Genomic DNA, 21,845 nt, shown 5'->3' with positions numbered 1-21,845 from the left:
GATACATGCAAGTACTTGAGTAAAACAACCGGCTCTGATTATTACTGGTATTTGTATTACATTACAAGTAACCGCGTCGCGCGAGCCGAAGATTATGGCGAAGATTGACGAGGAGAGCCGACCCCAAATGAAATGGGGTCGATTGAGAATGATGGGAAGAGAGAGATTACAAGTCTGTGTGCGCGCGGACGCACATATGCAAATGCATCACCTTTGTAACACTAAAATCTTATGACTTACAGCGCTTAACGCATGAATACAATAATGTGTTATAATATTGCGAGCCGGTCAACTATGCGGTTATCCCTGACCTTACAACCGGGCCCAAAATTCGACGCAACGCTCTACTTACCTGTCATTATGTTATTGATGGCTTCAAAACTGATAGATGTATTACTCTGTCAACCGAGTAATTGACAGAGATAAAGATTTAACCCAATTGTAATTACATGGTAATCATTGTCGTTTTGTAATGGCGTCTTTAATGTGATTATGATTAGATTTAAAGATAGGCGCATGCAGTAACAAAATACCAGAAAAAGGAAATATGTACCTATGCTTCGATGGAACTGGCCCCGTAGACAACATGCCAATCTCTAACACCCCGTAGCGAATGAAACTCAACTGTCACTGTCACACGAATATGGAAGAGTGATAGAGAGACACAAAGCGATTCGATAGCGAAGCGCAAGCGATTGTCATCTTGGCTAGGCCGCCTGAAGCGTATGAACAGTAGCGTGACGAGTAATAATACTAATAATAAGCTCGACATGTTTATGGACGAACTCTTAAGTAAGTATTGAAAAACTCAGACAAATAATAATAGCTACTAGGTACTAAGTATTACTACTAGTAACTACTAATTACTATTAATACTAAAATACTATTAAATAATGAAATACTTACATAATAGAATTGGAATAAAGTCTGAATCAGTTTTTTAAATAATACTTATAACAGAAAAAAGATATTTCAACTCCAATGTTTGAAAAATACCTACTAATACGACGCAGTTATTAACGAATTGAGTAACGGATGATAGTGGATTTCATTGATGCGTTCAAGTGACTCATCTTCATTCATCGTTACGAGACTACGAGTAGGTCGATAACCTCAAAGGTCGTGACTTGAGGCATCTTATCGAAGATGCGTTAATGTTGTTTTGATAATGTTGTCAACTTGCTTGTAAAATGGGAATTCATGTTATAAACGAGAATGTAATAAAGAAGTTATGTTATAAAGATCGAACAGGCTGATTTAAAATTTCTTGTAATTAAAGTATAATGATCGTCTCATTGTAATGACATTATGACTCTGACTTGACTTATTTACAAAAGTAAACGTTTCGTTTATAATTATAGCATCACCCACATTTTGTATATCATTATATAGACTATTTACTAAAGTATTTTCCCTATATACTGTAACAAAAGGTAACGGAATCAAACACAACATTAGTGTTCTCATCTAATGTTGTCAGTTTGTTTATTTAAATATTTAGAATCTCATTAGTCATTAGGTAAATGCATTCAAAATATTTATATTCATAGACATGTTACAGTATAAAAAATTGGATGTAAATGAGTGAAGTAGGTAAGTATGGAATAACTTAGCTATATTTTGGAACCATTGGAACTTTAAGAATATCAATGTGTTTTAATATTTGTTAACAAAAATTAAAACGAGAGAATGAGAGATGCAATAATAATAATACCAAATCAGTTTCCAATCGGATTTCAAAAGTTCGAATATGGCTCTCAGTAAATCAAAATGTACATAATGAAGCGATTGTAAATAAGCCTGTGAATAATTACTTATTATCATGTTACCTATTATATTAAGCAGTGCCCAGTGGTGGGCTGTCAGAAATCAGATATTTAAGTGCTAAAGTAGAATCAAGGATAATGAAGTGGCCATATATGTGTTGCTGATCATGCAACTTTAACCTTTAAGTAATCTGTACCTACAGCACTAAGAAAGTTTGTTATACATATTTGACCCACAGTAAATATCGTACCACACTGCGACCCGGCGACCTTGTCCCGCCCAAATCTGAGCACTATAAAAGGCACACGTTACACATCCAATGCATCAGTTGATCACTAGTCAACAAACAATATGTTCTCCAAAGTAAGTCATTATAAAGTGAAAAAAAAAAATAGGAAAAGTTTTAGTGTTCACAGTTAAAGAGGATAAACCGTATGGATTGCACTAAATAATTATTTTTGTTTTAGATCCTCGCTTTGTGCGCGTTTGTGGCGGCAGCCCAGGCTGGCCTTATTGCCGAGCCCCACTACGCCCACGCTGGTGCCGTCTCATCTCAAAGCATTGTGCGTCACGATGAGCAGCCCAGTCACTCTGCCAAGCTGATCGCCGCCCCCGTCGCCTACCACGCCGCTCCCGCTCCCATCGCCTACCACGCCGCTCCCGCCCCCGTCGCTTACCACGCTGCTCCTGCCCAGGCTCACTACTCCTCTGCCGGTGCTGTGTCCTCCCAAAGCATCGTCCGCCACGACGAGCAGTCCCATCATGGCACCAAGCTGATCGCCGCTCCCGTCGCTAAAGTCGCCGTGGCTGCCCCCATCTCCTACCACGCCGCGCCCGCACACTACGCTGCCAGCCCCGTCCACTACGCCGCCCCCATCGCCAAGGTGCTCGCGCCCGCCCCCAAGCTGATCGTGTCTGCCCATCATCAAGAGGAGGAATACGTAAGTGTTTGCATCATAATGACATACTATTTTAAAATAGAATTACAAATTAAAACAAAAAAATGCCACGATGGACTCATGTAAGCAAATCTTTATTCAGATTCAGAAAAAGATATTATGAAAATGAAGCAGTCAAATTATTAGGGAATAAATCCCTTAATACATATCTATTGATTGCTAAATAAATGATTCTGTATTGGTATGATTGAAATCATAATTAAGATTGAAAAATTTCACAACTTAAGAATAATCAGGCGAAGTACGAGAGACGGTGCTATATTTTTTTTTCTTTTAGGCCCACCCTCAATACGAGTACTCTTACTCCGTGGCTGATGGACACACCGGCGACAACAAGTCCCAGCACGAGTCCCGCGACGGCGACGCCGTGCACGGCGAGTACTCGCTGCTGGAGGCCGACGGCTCCGTGCGCAAGGTGCAGTACTCCGCCGACGACCACAACGGGTTCAACGCGGTGGTGAGCCACTCCGCGCCCGCGCACCACTAACTCCTACACCTATTGTAGACGTTAGACGTTGACTCGTGATTGTAGACGCTAGGAACCCTGAACTGTAAATAGTCAATAATATTTATTTTTATAATAATAAAAGCAAATTGTTGAAATATAAAAATGTCTTCTTATTGTTTATATGAGCAAATTACAAGTTTAACAATCAAAACGTGTGGAAAACTTAAACCCGACTACTATTTATTTCGTCAAAATACCACCTCCTCTTTCAAAGTTGATTACAAAATATTACAATATAAAGTCACCCACGTCCTAAAAATGAATCATTTCATACCTCATTCATCCGTCAAAATTTCAGCACTGTAGTTTTGATGCTACAGTGGAACACACGATGTCGGTTAAAAATCAAAAGTTCAACTAAATTGTATAACTTTGAAAGCTCAGCTACAAGCTAAAACCTACATACCTTGTTTTTAGGGTTCCGTACCTCAAAACGAAAGAAAAATGGAACCCTTGTAGGATCACTCGTGCGTCTGTCTGTCTGTCTGTCCGTCTGTCACAGCCGATTTTCTCCGGAACTACTGGACCAATTAAGTTGAAATTTGGTACAAATATGTAAGTTTGTGACCCAAATACGGACATGTAACGTAAAAAAATTAATTTTAAACATGGGGGCCACTTTTGGGGGGTAAATGAGAAAATGAAAAAATTAAATTTTTCAAACTATATCATGTTACATATTAAATAAAAGAGCTTATTGTAAGGATCTCAAATATATTTCTTTTATAATTTTCGAATAAACTGTTTAGAAGTTATTCAAGAAAATAGGCAAAAAATGACCTTTCCCCCCCCTTATCTCCGAAACTACTAAGTCTAAAATTTTGAAAAAAATATATAAAATAGGTCTATACCTATAGATGACAGGAAAACCTATTAGAAATGTACAGTCAAGCGTGAGTCGGCCTTAACTACAGTTTTTGATCCGACCCCTACGGATTTTTTAAAGAGATTTCACTCACGTTTCACATAAAAAACTGGTCAAGTGCGAGTCGGACTCGCGTTTCAAGGGTTCCGTACATCACACAATTTTCAACATTTTTTTTTGTACGTGAAACGTGACGTGAGTGAAACGTCTTGTAAAACCCGAATGGGTCAATCAAAAACCAGATCTAACATGAAGTTTTCTGGCGTGGTGGCTTACAATATCTCTATATCTCTGAAGATTAAATGCCGAACAATAGTACAAGTGTCCAAATGCGTAGAGCTGAAAACTCGAGCGTCCGACGGGTCGCGCTTCGCGCTTCCTACAACTTCGAAGGCCTTAGAGAGATAATACGTAGGTATTCGAAATCCACGAATCGCAATGGTGGTAGGGTGGCCAAAAAATAAGTGTATTTCCGTAGCCAGGGAGATTTTGGGATTATACTGAGCAACTTTTAGTATGGGACCAACCCAGAAATCGCGAAAAAAGAAGTATCCTCCCATAGAAACGGACCAGCCAAAATGTATGAAACAGCCAAATTATTCTTCGCGATTTCAGGGTTGCACGTTGGCTGCAGGTTGCACGTTGGCTGCAGGTTGCACGTTGCAGGAATACACTTAGTTTATTTTTTAGCCGCCCTGTATACCTAGTGCTTTTTAAAACACGTAACAATAGTAACCTAATCAATCAGTACAGTCAGCAGCAGAAGTTGCTAAGCGGGCGAGTGGTTTTAAATGATCTGGACGCGACTTTATAGTTAAGACAATAAGAGCATGTCAAGGTCATTTTGAACGCCTCGCCCGCTTAGCAACTTCTGCTGTTGACTGTACTACAAGTACCATTGCGGCTATGTGCCAGATACAGCCTAGTTGCATTTTTTGTCTTCAGTCCGACTCACGCTTGAAGCTAAAGGCACGCCTCTTAGGCACGCCTCTTTGGGACGCTTCGGGCCTTCGGCCTTATGCCGATATCGGCCTAGGGCCTTTGCAATAGCTGTCTACATCACGTTTCACTTAAACCATTGCGGCTGTGTCCCTAAAAAAACGTTAACCGCATTTTTGTTCTTAAATCCGACTCACGCTTGACTCTAGATTTTTAATAGGTTTTCCTGTCATCTTTAGGTAAAGGACTATTTTGTGTATTTTTTCCAGAATTTTAGACCCAGTAGTTTCGGAGATAGAGGGGGGGGGGGAATGGTCATTTTTTGTCTATTTTCTTGAATAACTTCTAAACTTTTTTTTGTAAATTTATAAGAAAAATATATTTGAGATTCTCAAAATGAGCTCTTTCGTTTGATATGTAACAGTATATAGTTTTCAAAACTTTGTTTTTTAATTTTATTGTTTACCCCCCAAAAGTAGCCCCTATGTTTAAAATTCATTTGTTGACGTTACATATCCGTCTTTGGGTCACAGACTTACATATGTGTACCAAATTTCAACTTAATTGGTGCGGTAGTTTCGGAGCAAATTGGCTGTGACAGACGGACAGACGGACAGACAGATGCACGAGTGATCCTATGAGGGTTCCGTTTTTTCCTTTTGAGGTACGGAACCCTAAAAATACATTGTTAACAGTGCCGGATTACTTAGAGTAGTAGTTTTCTTAGAGTAATTGGTGATAATTAGGGCTTGCATTCCGGAATTCCGGAATTTCGAAAATCCGGAATCTCGGATAAATTTTCCGATATTACAATTCCGGAATTGAGACCAGTGAATATCGAAAATTCCGGAATTGGATTTAAGTACTTTTATTAGATTTTCTATTGAAAAGTGCCAAGAAACTACACTATGCTGGTGTTATTAGCCGTGGCTGACAAGTCTGAACTCTAGCAGCATGCATTATTAACATGCCTCATTAACTTAACCATCAATATTTACTTTTGAAGCAAAGCCACCATACATTTACTTGTTTAGAATCCAAACTACGCGAAACCTTTGAATTTTATGTAAATTTATAAATATTTAGATATTTTATTCTCAATTCAGAAAGAAATTTCCTCAATGAAAGATTTCGGATTCTGTAGTGTAGCAGCAGCAGCAGCACATCATTTATATTCTGAAGCGCTAATGAAATAATTTAGCCCATTTGGTTTAATTTCAATAAGGCTTGCGGTTTGAGCACTAGTCGGCAATGCATAAAGGTAATAGGTATAAGTAGCTGAATAGATAATTACTTTAATACATAAAAAAACAACCTTAACTCAGGAACAAGTAATCGTTATACCTTAACACAATAAATGCCCTTACCGAGATCGGAACCCCATCAGGACCTTCATCTCCGTAAACAAAGCCAATAAGGTCTAAGTGGTCTACGAGGCCTACCTATATTTAAAGATTATATAAAACTAGATATTAAATGGTTTGCCAGCATTAATAGTTTCTCCAAATATAATAAGGTGCTAAAATAAGAGGTGCAAACACGACACTACTTAATTTATTAATACTTTTCGATTAATAATACCACAAATTAAATTCCACTAAAATAATACTTTCTTTAATAAACGTTCTTTTTCTTCTTCAACGTGCCATATCCTAACGGATGTCGGCGATCACCATGCGAAAGTCCTCTCTATGTTTCGCCACTCTGCCCAGAGTGGTAGCGTCCGTAATACCGGTTCAACTCCTTATATTATTGCACCATGATGTTCTGGGTCTTCCTCTACCTCTTTTTCCATCAATTTTTCCCTCAATAATAGTTTTTAGTAACGCATATTTGGTGTTCCTGTAGATATGTCCAAAATATGCTGTTTTCCTTCTTTTTATTGTCAATACGACTTCCTTTGTCTTTTTCATTCTGTCTAATACTATTTTATTTGATATTTTATCTACCCACGATATTCTTAGCATTCTCCTGTATATCCACATTTCAAAGGCATCTAATTTGTTGATTAAAGATTTATTTAGGGTCCATGCTTCTACTCCATACATCAGAATTGGCAATACAAAACATTTAACTAGTCTCCATCTCAGGTTTAAATTTATATCTTTATTTATGTATATTTTTTTCATTTTTATGAAGGCACTCCGGGCCATTTCTATTCTTATGCGGATCTCCATTTCTGGGTCCCATTTCTCATTGAGCCAGCATCCCAAGTATTTATATTTGGTGACTCTTTCCACTGGTTTTCCATTTACATTCAGGGGTTCATCATTTTCATGCTTTTTACTAATTATCATATATTTAGTCTTAGATATATTAATTTTTAATCCGTATTGTTCAAATTTTGAATTTAGTAGTGTTAATAAATAACTTAGCTCATTCATATTATTGGCTATTATTGCTGTGTCGTCTGCGTATCTTAGATTGTTTATGATTGTACCATTAATTTTGATTCCTATGTCTACTTCTTCCAAGGCTTCTTGAAATATATATTCCGAGTATAAATTAAACAGAGCTGGAGACAGAATGCATCCTTGTCGCACTCCTTTTAGAATATTTAGGTCTTTATGATGTTTTTGCCCTACCTTTATGTTAGCTGTTTGGTTCCAGTATAAGTTCTTCAGTATTCGTTTGTCTTTTTCGTCTATGTCAGTACGTTCTAATAGTTGAATTAATTTATCATGTTTGACGTTGTCGAACGCTTTTTCAAAGTCGATGAAGCATACGTAGATGTTTTTCTTGTGTTCAATACATTTTTGTATCAGTACCTGAATAGACACTAATGCTTCCCTAGTCCCAAGACCGTTGCGAAAACCAAACTGCGTAGAGCTAATGTTATTGTCAATTCTGTTGTAGATTCTTTGGTGTATTATCTTTAGTAGAATTTTAAGTGCATGACTCATTAAGCTAATTAGTCTATAGTCACTACAGTACTTAGCATTGGGCTTTTTTGGAAGAGGTAGGAAAGTAGATTTTAGCCAGTCGTTAGGAATTATTCCGGTGTCGTATATTAAATTAAGCAATCTAACCATCACCATTACATTACTATCATCGAGCAATTTGAGTAATTCGGCAAATATACCATCGGGCCCCACTGCTTTTCCATCTTTTAGGTTGTGAATGGCCTTCAAAACTTCCGATTTTATTATTGGCGGACCTTCCACAGCGTCGTTAGCGGTAGTGTCCCTGCGAATATCCGTTCTGTTGTCATAAAATAGCTTTTCTATGTATTGTTCCCACGTTCTGCCCTGTTCATCTCTATCTATAACTAAATTATGTTGATCGTCATATAGTTTACTAATAATATTTTTTCTGTTAGTTTTTGTGAAGTCTTTAATTTTTTTGTATAGGTTAAGACTATCATGTTTGGCATCGAGCTTTTCAATTTCATCGCACTTATTTCTTAGATATGTATCTCTTTCTTTCCTTATTTTGTTTCTAATTATGTTATCCAGTTCTTTATATTTACTCTTATTTGTATATTTATATTCTTTTCTTTCTTTCATTAAATTAAGTATATCTTCCGTGATCCATTCATTAGTATGTTCAGGTTTTTTAGAGTACCCAAGTTGTGTTTTAGCGGTGTTCAAAATTATACTCTTCAATTTTTCCCATTTAGATTCGACTTCTTGTTCAATGTTAAATTGCGAATCGGTAGATACTATTTTGTATATTTCATTATTTAAGTACCCTTTGGCTTTATTCTTCGTATCTTCATTTTTAAGCTTAGACAGATCAAAGTTAACTCTACTGCGTGCTGGTTTCTTTAATTGTTTTAATTTAAACTTGAATTTAGCTACTACAGGGTTGTGGTCAGATCCTACATCTGCTCCAGGATATGTCTTAACATTAATAACAGCGTTTCTGAATCTTGTGGGTACCAGTATATAGTCTATTTTAACAATTTGTTCCGAGTTATCTTTTGGCGAGGTCCACGTGTATAGTCGTCGCGGTGGGTGTTGGTACCATGTGTTTGCAATCACAAGTTCTTTTTCCTCACAAAACTGTATTAACCTGTCCCCTCTAACATTTCTATTTCCCAGGCCGAATTCTCCTACCACCTTTCCCACTGATCCTTTCCCGACCTTAGCGTTAAAATCTCCTAATATGATTACTATATCTTGCGACTTTATACTTCTAGTAATTTCCTCTAGCTGTCTATAAAACTCCTCTATTGTCTCATCATCCTTATCTGCGGTCGGTGCATACGCCTGTATTAAGCTGATGTTGAAAGGTTGACCACTGATTTGTAGAAGCATGCATCTTTCTGAAAAGGGCAGGAAGTTGGTGATATATTTTGTAAGCTCCTTTTTAACCAGGATTCCGACGCCATGGTGGTGGTTTTTATCAGATGCCGGGTTCCCCGAGTAGTATAAAGTAGCCTCGTCTGTAATTATAGTACCATTATCCGGATACTTAATTTCACTGAGCCCTAATATATCGAGCTTCAGCCTTGTCATTTCTTGTATTGTGTTCTCTAATTTACCTGCTTTTTTGAGGCTTCTTACATTCCAGGTCGCTAATTTTATGCTTTCATTCTTCCGTCTGGCAAGTTTTAACTTCATAGATTTCGGATTTGCTTCTTCTTCCTCGGTAACATATTTAACATCACTGGGCCCGGAACCCAAGTGACGCCGGGTGCTGGCCGGATCACATTGCTCACTCGTTATTACTTTCGATAGACTTTGCATGTTGATTTTTCTTGGGACTTAAGTTGGTGCAGTGGGGTCCCACGTCCTTCTGCACAGGCTTATTGGTATCTATTTTTGGTTAGATGGCTGGTGGCTGCTATTTCTTTTTCTTTTTTTTTTTTTTATATAAAGTGTTACTGTTGATGTATGTGATTTCTTGAAATTTGTTTATTCCGGTTGTTCTATGGTTCTATTGTACAGGTAGGGATGGAAGAGGTGATCCTACCTGCCCCCCATCCGCGTTGGTCGCCGCCCAACTATGTTGCTTGGCTTAACAGGGTTCACCCGGCGTTTCTGCCTTCGGGAAGGTGCGGATTTGGAGTTGAGTTGCAGAGGGTAGAGTGTTCTCTTCTGAACACTTATGAGACCCATACAACCCCTTCGAACCCCTTTAATAAACGTGAAGTATCAGAATTTCACATTTTTTGTTCATTTTTATTAAAAAATCTAATTAAAATATGATTAACCCTAATTCCGGAACTAGTTCCGGAATTCCGGAATTGAGCCTCAATATCGAAAATCAGTTCCGGAACTGGAAACCGTCCGATATTGCAAGCCCTAGTGATAATTTTCTGATAAGATAATCATTTTAAATATTTAACGGTCTTACCTACTTATGAGTAATTGTAAGGTCAAATTAAAAATAATGTTTAAAAAAAATGTTAAATTGAGAGCTAGCTTAAAGTTTTTTGTACTCGTCGACTTTAATGGTTGAATTAATAAAGACTTTGACAAAATGCCAGGTTGAAAAAAGTGAACAAATTTTAAAATTAGGGACAGACACATCGTTTTTACCACACGATTTTTTTTAACTGTCCAAAACCTAATTTGCAAAAATAATGGCGCGTAATTCTTTGGGGAACAATCGGTAGCAGTAGAAGTGTCGTGATTACATGCATAGATACGATTTCAACCCACCACTCTTTTGCGGTTCGGCGTTAGGTCTTATGCGAGGCCTTCTGCCTTACGGCAAAGTTGATCTTCTGCCTTAATTACACTTGGGCGTGGATCCAAATCCAAGCTTTCCTCTTTCGCAGCTGGGCCTACTGCCTTTCTCACACTTCACCAATTCAATTCCAAGCTCTGCTTTCTTGCATATTTTATGCATGAAAACAACCTCGCTGAGACCCTTAAATGTCGAGCCCTATGCGAAGCTAGGCTGATAGAAAACTGTCCCATCCATTCTCTGTATGAAATCCTGGATTCGCGCCTGGTTGGGACTAAAAATAAAATTGCGTTTATTATATATCGAAAAATTTTCGCGCTCGCCTCGCTCGCGTTTTCAATAACTTTATAAGGTATGATAAAGGTGACATTCGGATGGCGACTGCAGCAACATTACTCTGTTGCAACGTTACTGCTGCAGTACTGTCAACTTCCGTGATAAAATTATGTGACTGATTTCCATACTAAAAGTAAAAATGTACAACTGTCTATCATATTGCGTTTTTATATCGAAAAATTTCCGCGCTCGCTTCGCTCGCGTTTCTATTACTTTCTAAGCTATGATAAAGGTGACATTCGGGTGGCGACTGCAACAGCATTAGGTACTCTGTTGCAATATTACTGCTGCGGCACTGTCAGTTTTCGTGATAAAATGATGTGACTGATTTCCATTCTCAGCTGTAATGCGGCAATGAACTTCTCTCAATTTACCAAAAAATCAATGTAATCTTGATGACCCTAGGGAGAGGGGGCACCTAGAAATGCTTAGGGCATCAAAATATCTTAATCCGGCACTGATTGTTAAAAATTGTGTAATATACGGAACCCTTGGACCGCGAGTCCGACTCGCACTTGGCCGGTTTTTTTATGTGAGTTGTTATAATAGCATAAATAGGTTTTTTAAGAAAATAGCATATGTTTTTAACAAAATCAGTACTTAAATTTCCTCAATTTAGGTACGAAGTCAAAATCAGTATCTACTTAAAATTCATCTATTTAGGTATTATATCAATACAATACTTATACAGGTTGTCCGGTAAATGGACAACCTTCTAACCAGACAGGGGCAACTTAGGCTGGTCCAGAAAATAGACTTAGGTCTAGTAAAAATTTCGAGGTTCTCGAGATAGTCGAACTTTTCATTCTTTTTATTTTAATAGCTTACTTCACTTTCATCACTATCTAATAGGCACTATTTTTATTTGTAAAGATTTAAATATTTAAATAGCATGGTATCCCATTTTAGAATAAGTATTAGATAAACTATATAAGTATTAGATACTTTTTCGAAAGCTGGTCATTCAGTTTTCCATTTGATTGCGAAATTTCTTGATGTTAATAATACCTATATAGATGATAATGCTACACATAAGTATATTTGTGACGTTGTCAACCAAAAGGTTACCACCACATTGTCGGTTGTCGTAAGGTCGATTTAAAATTTAAGCGCCGTATTGATAACCGACAATAAGTTCCTACCCTTTTGGTTGAGACTAATAAGGTCCTCTATTGTGAGTTTAATAACAGACAGTTATATATTTCCACAATTTGCTTTTATTCTTATAAAAATAAATATTATTGACTATTTACAGTTCAGGGTTCCTAGCGTCTACGATCACGAGTCAACGTCTAACGTCTACAATTGCTGTAGGAGTTAGTGGTGCGCGGCGTGCGCGGGCGCGGAGTGGCTCACCACCGCGTTGAACCCGTTGTGGTCGTCGGCGGAGTACTGCACCTTGCGCACGGAGCCGTCGGCCTCCAGCAGCGAGTACTCGCCGTGCACGGCGTCGCCGTCGCGGGACTCGTGCTGCGACTTGTTGTCGCCGGTGTGTCCATCAGCCACGGAGTAAGAGTACTCGTATTTGGGGTGAGCCTGAAACGATACAAAATATTATATATTTATTATTTAACTTGTAAGAATATGTGTACCCAAACTGACTAACTTACATAGTTAAGAGTTAGAAAAGTTCGATTTTGTAATACACTTACGTATTCCTCCTCTTGATGGTGGGCGGAGACGATCAGCTTGGGGGCGGGCGCGAGCACCTTGGCGATAGGGGCGGCGTAGTGGACGGGGCTGGCAGCGTAGTGTGCGGGCGCGGCGTGGTAGGAGATGGGGGCAGCCACGGCGACTTTAGCGACGGGAGCGGCGATCAGCTTGGTGCCATGATGGGACTGCTCGTCGTGGCGGACGATGCTCTGGGAGGACACAGCACCGGCAGAGGAGTAGTGAGCCTGGGCAGGAGCAGCATGGTAAGCGACGGGGGCGGGAGCGGCGTGGTAGGCGATGGGAGCGGGAGCGGCGTGGTAGGCGACGGGGGCGGCGATCAGCTTAGCGGAGTGATGGGGCTGCTCATCGTGACGCACGATGCTTTGAGATGAGACGGCACCAGCGTGGGAGTAGTGGGGCTCAGCAATAAGGCCAGCCTGGGCTGCCGCCACAAAGGCGCACAAAGCGAGTATCTGTAATAATTACAAGCTTAATTAACATTTGTCACACCATATTTTACACTTTTATTCACTGCACTGAACACCTAATTGTCACTTCAGTATTCCACAACACTTACTTTGGAGAACATTGCTGTTTGTTTAGTGAGTTCACACTGATACATTACATATGAGAAGAACAGTTTATATAGTTATTTGGTCAGGACAAGGTCGACAGGTCACAGAGCCATTTCGTGATTAATTATTGTCGCTCGATGAGAAATTTGACCGTAGGCTGAGTTGAAGTAGAGCACCTTGAAATTTGGACGACTTTTAAATATTTCTCGCAATTTAATAACTTGATTGATATCGAACCTTAAGCTTTACCCTTAAGAACGTTTCTGTAGACATTTGTGTGTGTATGTAAAATATAATATGTCTACATAAAATATTTAAGTACTTACAACTTAAGATGAAAGTGGATGACCGCGCGGGCTGGTTACGCGCCTTTTCGTACAAAATTAATCCCCAGGATACAAACTGCCGTCCCCTTTTCACCTCCTAATGGGATGGCTAATTGCATAGAATGCATAAACATTCTAAAAAAATGCATCAACATTCTTTAGGCATTTCATACGGGAAGTTAAATTCATGATATGTCTTCTACTTAGTCCTTTTTTAAAGAAATTATTGTTATCTCTTTTAGGTTTTCACCCCCATTTTTACACCATTACGGGATGGTTTCTGGGATAAAATCTATTCTATATCCTTACGCGAGACTTAACAAACTATCTATATGCCAAATGTCAACTAAATCGGTTCAGCTAAGTGTCAAGAGGTAACAGACAGACAGAAAGACACATACTTATTATCGAACGAGCGAGCGAAGCGAAGTCCTTACGTTCAACTTGGAACACGCGGCTGGCTACGGGCATGTCCCGGCATTTCGATGTTTTTAAGCAGTCTCAGAGAATAATTTGATGGACAATAACTAAAGTTTTGTTCTACTTTAAATTAATTTGGGTAAACGTGTAGTTGAGGGCATTACATTTAAGTCATTAAATTATGAGCAGGCTCGATCAAGGGGTTATTGAGCTATACAAGAGATTAGAAGGCTGAAAAGCTATCTGCGAGGGGTCTTGCTATTCTGGTCATCTTATTTGCAAGTAAGTATGCTCGAATTTGGTATCAAATGAAAGGGCTCGGCTTTCACATTTATAATATTGTTCTTAAATTTACCATTCTTAAATAATTACCAAGATAAAAACGAAATAATATAAACATAATATAGGTATTTGACTTTTGTGAAACATTTCGGCTTACCACAGATATAGTTTATTTTTATTCTCTGTGGTGACTTAAATCTATCAGTTAAGGCTCCAATTCGCACGCAATTTTCAATCCATTGCCGACTAAGTAGCAAGTCAATTTAATTATAGTAATCAATATCTTATATATAACAAGTTCGTGTTTTAATTTAAAAAAAATTATCAATTAAATCGCTCTATTTAGTTTTTGGCAAACCGCGAGTTCTCCGTTCGGGGCGAACTACTAGTTAGTATAAATTAGTTTTTGTACAATTTGAAATTTATTATCCACAGCTATACCCATTTGTTTTTTTTTTCGATTATTAAATTACCTATTAAAGAGTTAGGAGATTTTAAAATATGTAGGGAATTGGTTTTCTTGACTCTTAACTCTTCTAAAATTAAAAAAACAATCATAGCTATGGTTAATATAATTATTAGGTACCTACGTATAAATGATTTCCATAATGTCAAAATCCAGAAAAAAATGGTAACTACGTTTGTATGGAGAAGCGGTCATACACTCCACTATGCCCTTAATAATGAGGGCTACTGATGAAATTTATGAATTGTAGGAGTAAAATTCGATTTCATTTAATGAGCAGCTTTTGTTCAATTTAGTACTTTATTTATGTGCATATTATATCAATAAATTACGAGGTATAAAATCAACAAGATCTTAACAGTCGATCAACAATTATTAAAATTAATGATGGTGGTATTTGGGTGCAGCGTGTTGCGCGTGACCTTCGCGCTTGACCTCAGCATTGAACCTGAAACAGAAGTGACATTCATATTAATATACATAATATTTTTTAAAATTTGTCTCATTACAAGTAGGTAACCTTACTAGCAAGTTGCGCTGCACATATGTAAATACATTCAATTGCAATAAAAACAATATTGAGATAAACTTTTACCAAACATAATGATTTTGTGACATGACAAACGTAAAAAAAAGCAAATCATTAAATAGCTCACCCGCTATGCTTATCGGCGGTATAGTGCACAATCCTGACAGTGCCGTCGGCCTCGTGCAGGCTGTAGTAGCCCTTCACGAGGTCGCCGTCGCGGGCCTCGTGCTGGGACTTCTTGTCGCCGGTGTGCGGGTCCTCCACCTTGTACTCGAACTCGTATTTAGGGTGCGCGTAGTAGTCGTGGTGGCCTTCGGGCGCCTTGCCGGGCACGTCGTGGCGCTGGATGTTTTGCGAGGAGACTGCATGGTGAGATTCAATATAGGCGGGTTGGTGGTAGGACACTATATGCGCCGGCTCGTGGTATTCATGCTTGTGTTGTTCGTGCCCATGATTATGATGAGTCTGGTGTAAAACGATGCTCTGTGATGAATACGCATGCCCATGCTCTTGGTTGTGTTGCTGCTGATATTGGGCGGCAGCTACGGTAACTGTAACGGCGACAAAGATGATCTGCAAACAAGTAAAACATGTTAAATGAACAAAGGCTTAGTCAAATTTAACAAGTGACCGTGGCTAAAAACTATGAGTATGGCTTGTCAGTCGGCAGCTCGGAGTTAGACCATTAGCACAGAATAAATAATAGTATTAGGTATACAAAAGACTCACTCTCTAACAAAACGCGTCTGTTACGTTCAGCACAGATATGGCCGCTAGGTGGCGACAGCGCCACGCGCGGCTTATGGCTTTCCCCAAAATTGGGGTGGGACGGATGTACTTTTAGCTACCTGTAGCAAAGCGACGAAATCGCGGAGTGAGCCACGCCTGCCATTAGTAAAATATAACACCAGTAACAAATGAGGTTAGCCAGTAATTTTAGGTAACTTGCGGTACTCTTTCCATCCCTTATATTTATTGAGTAATCGCTAGTTGTGATTAAAAAAAAATTGTTTCTACCTTTGTGTACATGGTTGTATTTTTGTGATAGTTGTCGAAGTACAAACCCAACTGATAACTTGAATATGTCAACCACAGTATTTTATAGGAGAACTTTTACAAAAATTTCGTAAGGACAAGATTTCAAAAAAAACCTGATTATTTCAATTTCATCCATTCAGAGGATAAAGTGAGAGTAAGTAAACAACCTTGTATTTTTGGTTTAATTTTGGTGTAAATGCTTTCATTTCTCTTCCCACGTAAATTTTAATGACACAGCCCTTGACTTATTATTTATTTATTTATTTATCCATATGGCACCATGTTGGTCACGTCAATTGAACTCTATTTATGCCATTTAGGTCTGAAATATACGTGCTCAAGTACCTACCAACTTATTTGTGGGGTAGCGTATATAAGTACTCTAAAAATAACATAGAGTCGGTCCAAGAAAGTCTGCAGCGGATTTGATAGCACACGCAGTCATAGAAGTTTGACGTTTAAAATAACACGTGCACTGCGTGGACTATCAAATCCACTGCAGACTTTACATGGACTGACTCTATCCATTGACTCAAACCGATGTAACTCATATTTTGAATAATTGATCCAATCTTGATCGTTTGGAATAAACACCCAAGAGTTTCGCAACACCTAAAGAGGATTGCGAGCTTTGCGATCCTAGGTACTTTTTTGATGAAATTTCCGTGTCAGGAGAAAACGGTTCCCATTAACTAACTTTGAACAAATCACTTTGATTTTGGTGATCGGCTCAGCATAATAATTATATTCTAGGTTTATAGGTTACGCTTTAAAAAATATTCATTTTATTTATTTATTGCAAATTTTAAAAAGGGGACTATGAACCTAGTCATTTATTGTGTCAATAACGTAGTAATAAAAATCATGGAGAATAGAAAATATTTAGAAGTGGGGAAACATTATGTTTTTTTTGTATGGACGAGTACGTAGTATTCTTCCTTTGTTCTAAAGTAGTAGTTGAATTATTATTGTTTATATACATAGTAACAAATCGTAAATCTAATTTATGGACAGTATTCCAGTATATCAAAGTTTTAAACTGTCAGTTTATAAAATAATATGTTAATTCACTCGCGATTTTCAATTTTTTCTTTTATATTCGTAATTTAAATTTTAAAAAAATCTTTCTATGTTACTCTTGCTACTTAAGTAGGAATTACGAGTAACAGTCAATCTAAAGTCTAGCAAATAAAAAAGGCTGACATCTACCATACAACGCTTCACGAATCGTGAATGTAGATGATTTTTTAATGCTTTAGTTACTTATATGCGTAGGTATTAAATCTGCCATACTTCTGTTTTTTATAGTTTTAAAACGTAAAATTAGACTTGTCTGACCGCATATAGATATACCTAACGCATAAATAAAGCATTTTGAGCCCTCATAAAACCACACGCATTAATTATGCTTAAATAAAATTATGCTTTTTACAATTATCGCTTTGTGCTTATGCTTATGCTTTGTAGGTTTAGCGGTCAGGGAAATTGGATTTTACATTTAGAAGTCATAAATAGTAGTACGTGGTAGGACGTTTTAAACTAAAATGAAAAAAAAGTGCTCGAGGTAGGTGGTGTTGTGTGGATGTTGCCTGTCTTGAATATGAACTAGTATCTGATCAAACGTAAAATATTAAAACGCCTGATAACATTGTATTGTTACTTTTTTGCAAATCTGATCATTCAACTAAGTTTTCACGATGATAAGAAAAAAAATAGGGTTTATTTCCATATTAATTAATTATTTTGCAAAGGTTAATCTAATAAAATGTAATTATAACTAAAGTTACACCATATTGAAGCTTGCAGTCTCACTTGTAAATTAAGTACCTAGTAATTTTGCTTTGGTAATTTTAGTCTCCTGATAAAACAATATGGGCAATCAGTTTTGTTTATAGAACTCAGAGTCAATATTTCGATATTTCAGGGCGTTAAAATCAAACGTGAAATGTAAAGCCGCAATACTTAATCCATTAATGGTTAAAATATTCTTCCTCTATGCCGTATCCGCTCTATGCTCTATGCTCTGGACTCAGTGGAGCGCAGAGCCAGGAGGATGATTGGCGACAAGAAGCTAACGGCTAAGCTTCAGTCTTTGGCCCATTGGCGGAAAGTCGCCAGCCTGTCGGTATTCTACAGGTTGCACTTCGGGGAGTGTGCCCAAGAGCTACACGAGCTCATTCCACCGTCCCCATTCTACCATCGGACTTTTAGACGCACGGCCGGTTTCCATCCTTACTTGGTAGATATTCCACCAATTCGCACGAAGCGCTTTGCTTCTACTTTCCTTATGCGCACTGCCAAGGAATGGAATTCCTTGCCGGCGTCTATATTTCCGTGTTCTTATAACCCGGCAACCTTCAAATCAAGAGTGAACAGGCACCTTCTGGGCGAGCTCGCTCCATCGTAGGCCACGTCTACGCCTCGGCTAGTCTGTGGCCATGAGTAAGCTCATTCATAAAAAAAAAAGCCGGCAATGGCGACTCCATCAACAATTCTTATCCGGATTATGAAATGCCCTAATGTGGCTCGCAAAACCAAACTTTGTCTTGAAGATGTCCAGTCGAGTTGCGGGTGTATGTGTAGGAGGGCTTATGTCGTGTCTTGCGGATATGACCTACCGTGATACAGTTCACACTAGTACGGGGGTCAGATGACACTTACTCGCCTTTTGGTTTTGTACCATAATACAATGTAAGTTATGTAAGTAGTTTAAGCACCTTTATTAACTCAATAAAATATCTTTTATCTTTATCTTTATCTTTTATGACGCTTAGCATCCAGGTCTTCCAGACGCTGCTGCTCAAATTGATCTAATTTCTTGTGAACACTTTAACGCCATTCCGATCTTTGTAATGCAAATGGTTAAAATATATACTTAGTCCTTTACAAAGTATTAAGCTCAAAAATTATAACTAAGCAAATAAAAACATATATATATATTCTGAAAGATGGTTTCGTATGGAAACATAATATGAAACGGGTTGAATGTGAAACGTTTCACTCGTTTAACTATAGTCGCACCAATAAAAGTCTGCAGCGGATTTGATAGCCCACGCAGTGTAAGTGTTATGTATACGTCATAATTTTATAGAAGTTTGACGTTTAAAATTACACTTGCACTGCGTGGGCTATCAAAATCGCTGCAGACTTTTTACGGTCTCACTATATTCTAATATTGTTACCTACTTTATTTTTACGATTAACACTTAAAATTCGGTTCTATACCAACGAATTTGAAAATGCCGCGATAACGCGAGGAAGAAGGAATCTTTATCTATACGAAATTATCTCATACCTAGGTACAAAAAATTGTGGCAATAAAACACCATTATGAATAGTGTAGGTACTTAAAGTATTTACCAGTAATTATGGTAAAAACCTAAAAACCTCTAAATAGTTAGTTAATCCGAAATAATCGATTATAAAGGAATATTTTAATTAAATTAATTTTGTCAAAATTTGTTAACTAAATTTATAATTAGGAAAAATTATCTACAATGGAATAGAGAATTGGAATAGGGAATCGGAAGAAATTAAACCTAGGAATAATAGCACAAAAAAATATTTTACAATATTTACAATATAACACAGGTACAAAATAGTCAACAACTCATTGTTTATACATTAGGTAATATATTTAAATTAGTGGTGATGAGCAGGAACAATATGTTTGGCATGTCCTTCCCGAGTAACCACGGCGTTGAATCTGCAAGGAAGGAAATAATGGTTATCAATTAAAATAACACATATAGTTTATAAGCAAATTAAATTAAATGAAGTGCACACTTTTTTTTTAGCCTATTGTAGTGTCCCACTGCTGGGCAAAGGCCTCTCCCCCTGATTTCCACAACTCCCGCTTTAGTGCCTTCTCCGGCCAGCCACTGATGAAGGCGTCTAAGTCGTCCCGCCATCTCCGTCTGGGTCTGCCACGTCCGCGCTTCTTTTGCGGCATCCACTTGGTGGCTATACTACACACACACACTGCTACTATAGTGCACACATTATGTGTCAATTAATAACATGAATATATAATAAATGCTTACCCGCTGTGTTTATCAGCAGTGTAATGCACAATCCTGACAGTGCCGTCGGCCTCGTGCAGGCTGTAGTAGCCCTTCACGACGTCGCCGTCGCGGGCCTCGTGCTGGGACTTGCGGTCACCGGTGTGCGGGTCCTCTACCTTGTACTCGAACTCGTATTTAGGGTGCGCGTAGTAGTCGTGGTGGCCTTCGGGCGCCTTGCCGGGCACGTCGTGACGCTGGATGTGCTGGGAGGAAACAGCGTGGTGGTGGGAGTCATGACCGTGTCCCTGTTGGGGCCGGGCAACAGTCACGGCCAGGGTAGCAGCTACTACGAAAATCTACAAGAACCGGAAAATCCTCATTATTATCACTGGAACAGTGAAATATTGTATGTTAGGATGTTTTTTCTTGCATTTGATAAAATTTGTTAATAAAAAAGGATTAAATAATAGTATGTATTTTTTATAGTAATTACTAGATATAAAAATGTTTTTTTTTTAAGTAACCCACTACATGCCTGATTAAAAATATGTAGTAACTATCTAATGTTAGTAACGTGATTTTTTCTTAATAAAAATTTGTAACTTAGGTTTTAAATATAATGCATGATAATAAATTAGCAGTTGTTAATCAACAGGTGCTATAATTGTGACTGATAACATATTAATACTGCAGTCACTTTATATATGTAAGTACAACCTTTGGGAGCTCGACGGGCTCGTTGTTTCAAACCTGTTGACCGCGACCACGTGCTTGCCCTGGTGAAATTACTCGTATATGCGCACAGTACTTTTTACCACTGGTATGAAATTGCATATTTGTAATGCAAGTTCATTAAAAAGGAGGTACATATTGACTGTGGCTATATCAGTAGTTGAAATATTACTATAAGGTAAGTACCCCTATTAACGAGCCTATTAAAATCGGCACTGATTACCGCGGTATGTACAAAAAAGCGTTTTATAAGAAAGCCTATTGACTTTTTTTTTATTGAAGTACACACAAATAAAGCCTTCTCTATGGACTGTTGAATAAGTATAGCACTAGTAAAGAAACACAAAGTAAACAATTCGAAAACCGTAAACTAACTCATCGGGGGCGCATGATTTGAATGCTCCATACTAACGCGCAACACGACAAGTAAGCAAACGCGTATTTTATTCAGTGATTTTCATAGTAATGGTGAATTTTATAGAAAGACTAAGACTTTATATCAATTCTTAATTATGATATTTATGGTTCCCTAATCCTCAATCTGTAAATATTTGCTTACCAATAGTAAAAAACAGGAAATTAAAAACCTCGGTGTTGAGTTCCATTTTTTGGTGTGGTTCCTAATTTCGAGGTATACATCGGTAATAGCGGAAACGGTATTTTAAGTTCGAAGGGTTATATATTCATATGTAAATACATATTTCCTTAACTCTTGATGTTATTGAAATATTTAACCATCTATAAAGCTAAAGAGCTATTAACGTGGTATGAAACCTATTCAAGAACTCTTAATTTTGACTACAGTTTTA

The 21,845-nt window shown here is 38.0% G+C and overlaps 4 protein-coding genes across 4 annotated transcripts; 1 reads left to right on the top strand and 3 right to left on the bottom strand.

The window, feature by feature from the left end:
- Positions 1 to 2,090: 2,090 nt before the first annotated feature.
- LOC134665937 (cuticle protein 21-like) lies at positions 2,091 to 3,213 on the top strand. The gene is made up of 3 exons (XM_063522995.1): positions 2,091 to 2,130; positions 2,235 to 2,708; positions 3,004 to 3,213. The coding sequence occupies exons 1-3, from the start codon at positions 2,119 to 2,121 to the stop codon at positions 3,211 to 3,213; spliced, it is 696 nt and encodes a 231-aa protein (XP_063379065.1). The 5' UTR covers positions 2,091 to 2,118.
- A 9,115-nt stretch (positions 3,214 to 12,328) lies between these two features.
- Positions 12,329 to 13,289, bottom strand: LOC134665936 (larval cuticle protein A1A-like). Its single transcript, XM_063522994.1, has 3 exons — positions 13,242 to 13,289; positions 12,664 to 13,137; positions 12,329 to 12,547 (listed from the first exon to the last, which is right to left on the bottom strand). Exons 1-3 carry the CDS (start codon positions 13,284 to 13,286, stop codon positions 12,329 to 12,331), a joined length of 738 nt encoding a protein of 245 aa, XP_063379064.1. The 5' UTR covers positions 13,287 to 13,289.
- Positions 13,290 to 15,114: 1,825 nt separating this feature from the next.
- On the bottom strand, positions 15,115 to 18,983 carry LOC134666218 (histidine-rich glycoprotein-like). Its single transcript, XM_063523368.1, has 3 exons — positions 18,962 to 18,983; positions 15,390 to 15,870; positions 15,115 to 15,181 (listed from the first exon to the last, which is right to left on the bottom strand). Exons 1-3 carry the CDS (start codon positions 18,981 to 18,983, stop codon positions 15,115 to 15,117), a joined length of 570 nt encoding a protein of 189 aa, XP_063379438.1.
- A 959-nt stretch (positions 18,984 to 19,942) lies between these two features.
- Positions 19,943 to 21,641, bottom strand: LOC134666217 (cuticle protein 19-like). Its single transcript, XM_063523367.1, has 3 exons — positions 21,624 to 21,641; positions 20,344 to 20,660; positions 19,943 to 20,006 (listed from the first exon to the last, which is right to left on the bottom strand). Exons 1-3 carry the CDS (start codon positions 21,639 to 21,641, stop codon positions 19,943 to 19,945), a joined length of 399 nt encoding a protein of 132 aa, XP_063379437.1.
- Positions 21,642 to 21,845: the final 204 nt, after the last annotated feature.

The sequence above is a fragment of the Cydia fagiglandana genome, chromosome 7, assembly GCF_963556715.1.
Source record: "Cydia fagiglandana chromosome 7, ilCydFagi1.1, whole genome shotgun sequence".
Lineage (NCBI taxonomy): Eukaryota > Metazoa > Arthropoda > Insecta > Lepidoptera > Tortricidae > Cydia > Cydia fagiglandana.
The sequence above is the reverse complement of the archived record's forward strand: the minus strand, read 5'-3'. Positions and strand labels throughout refer to the sequence as shown.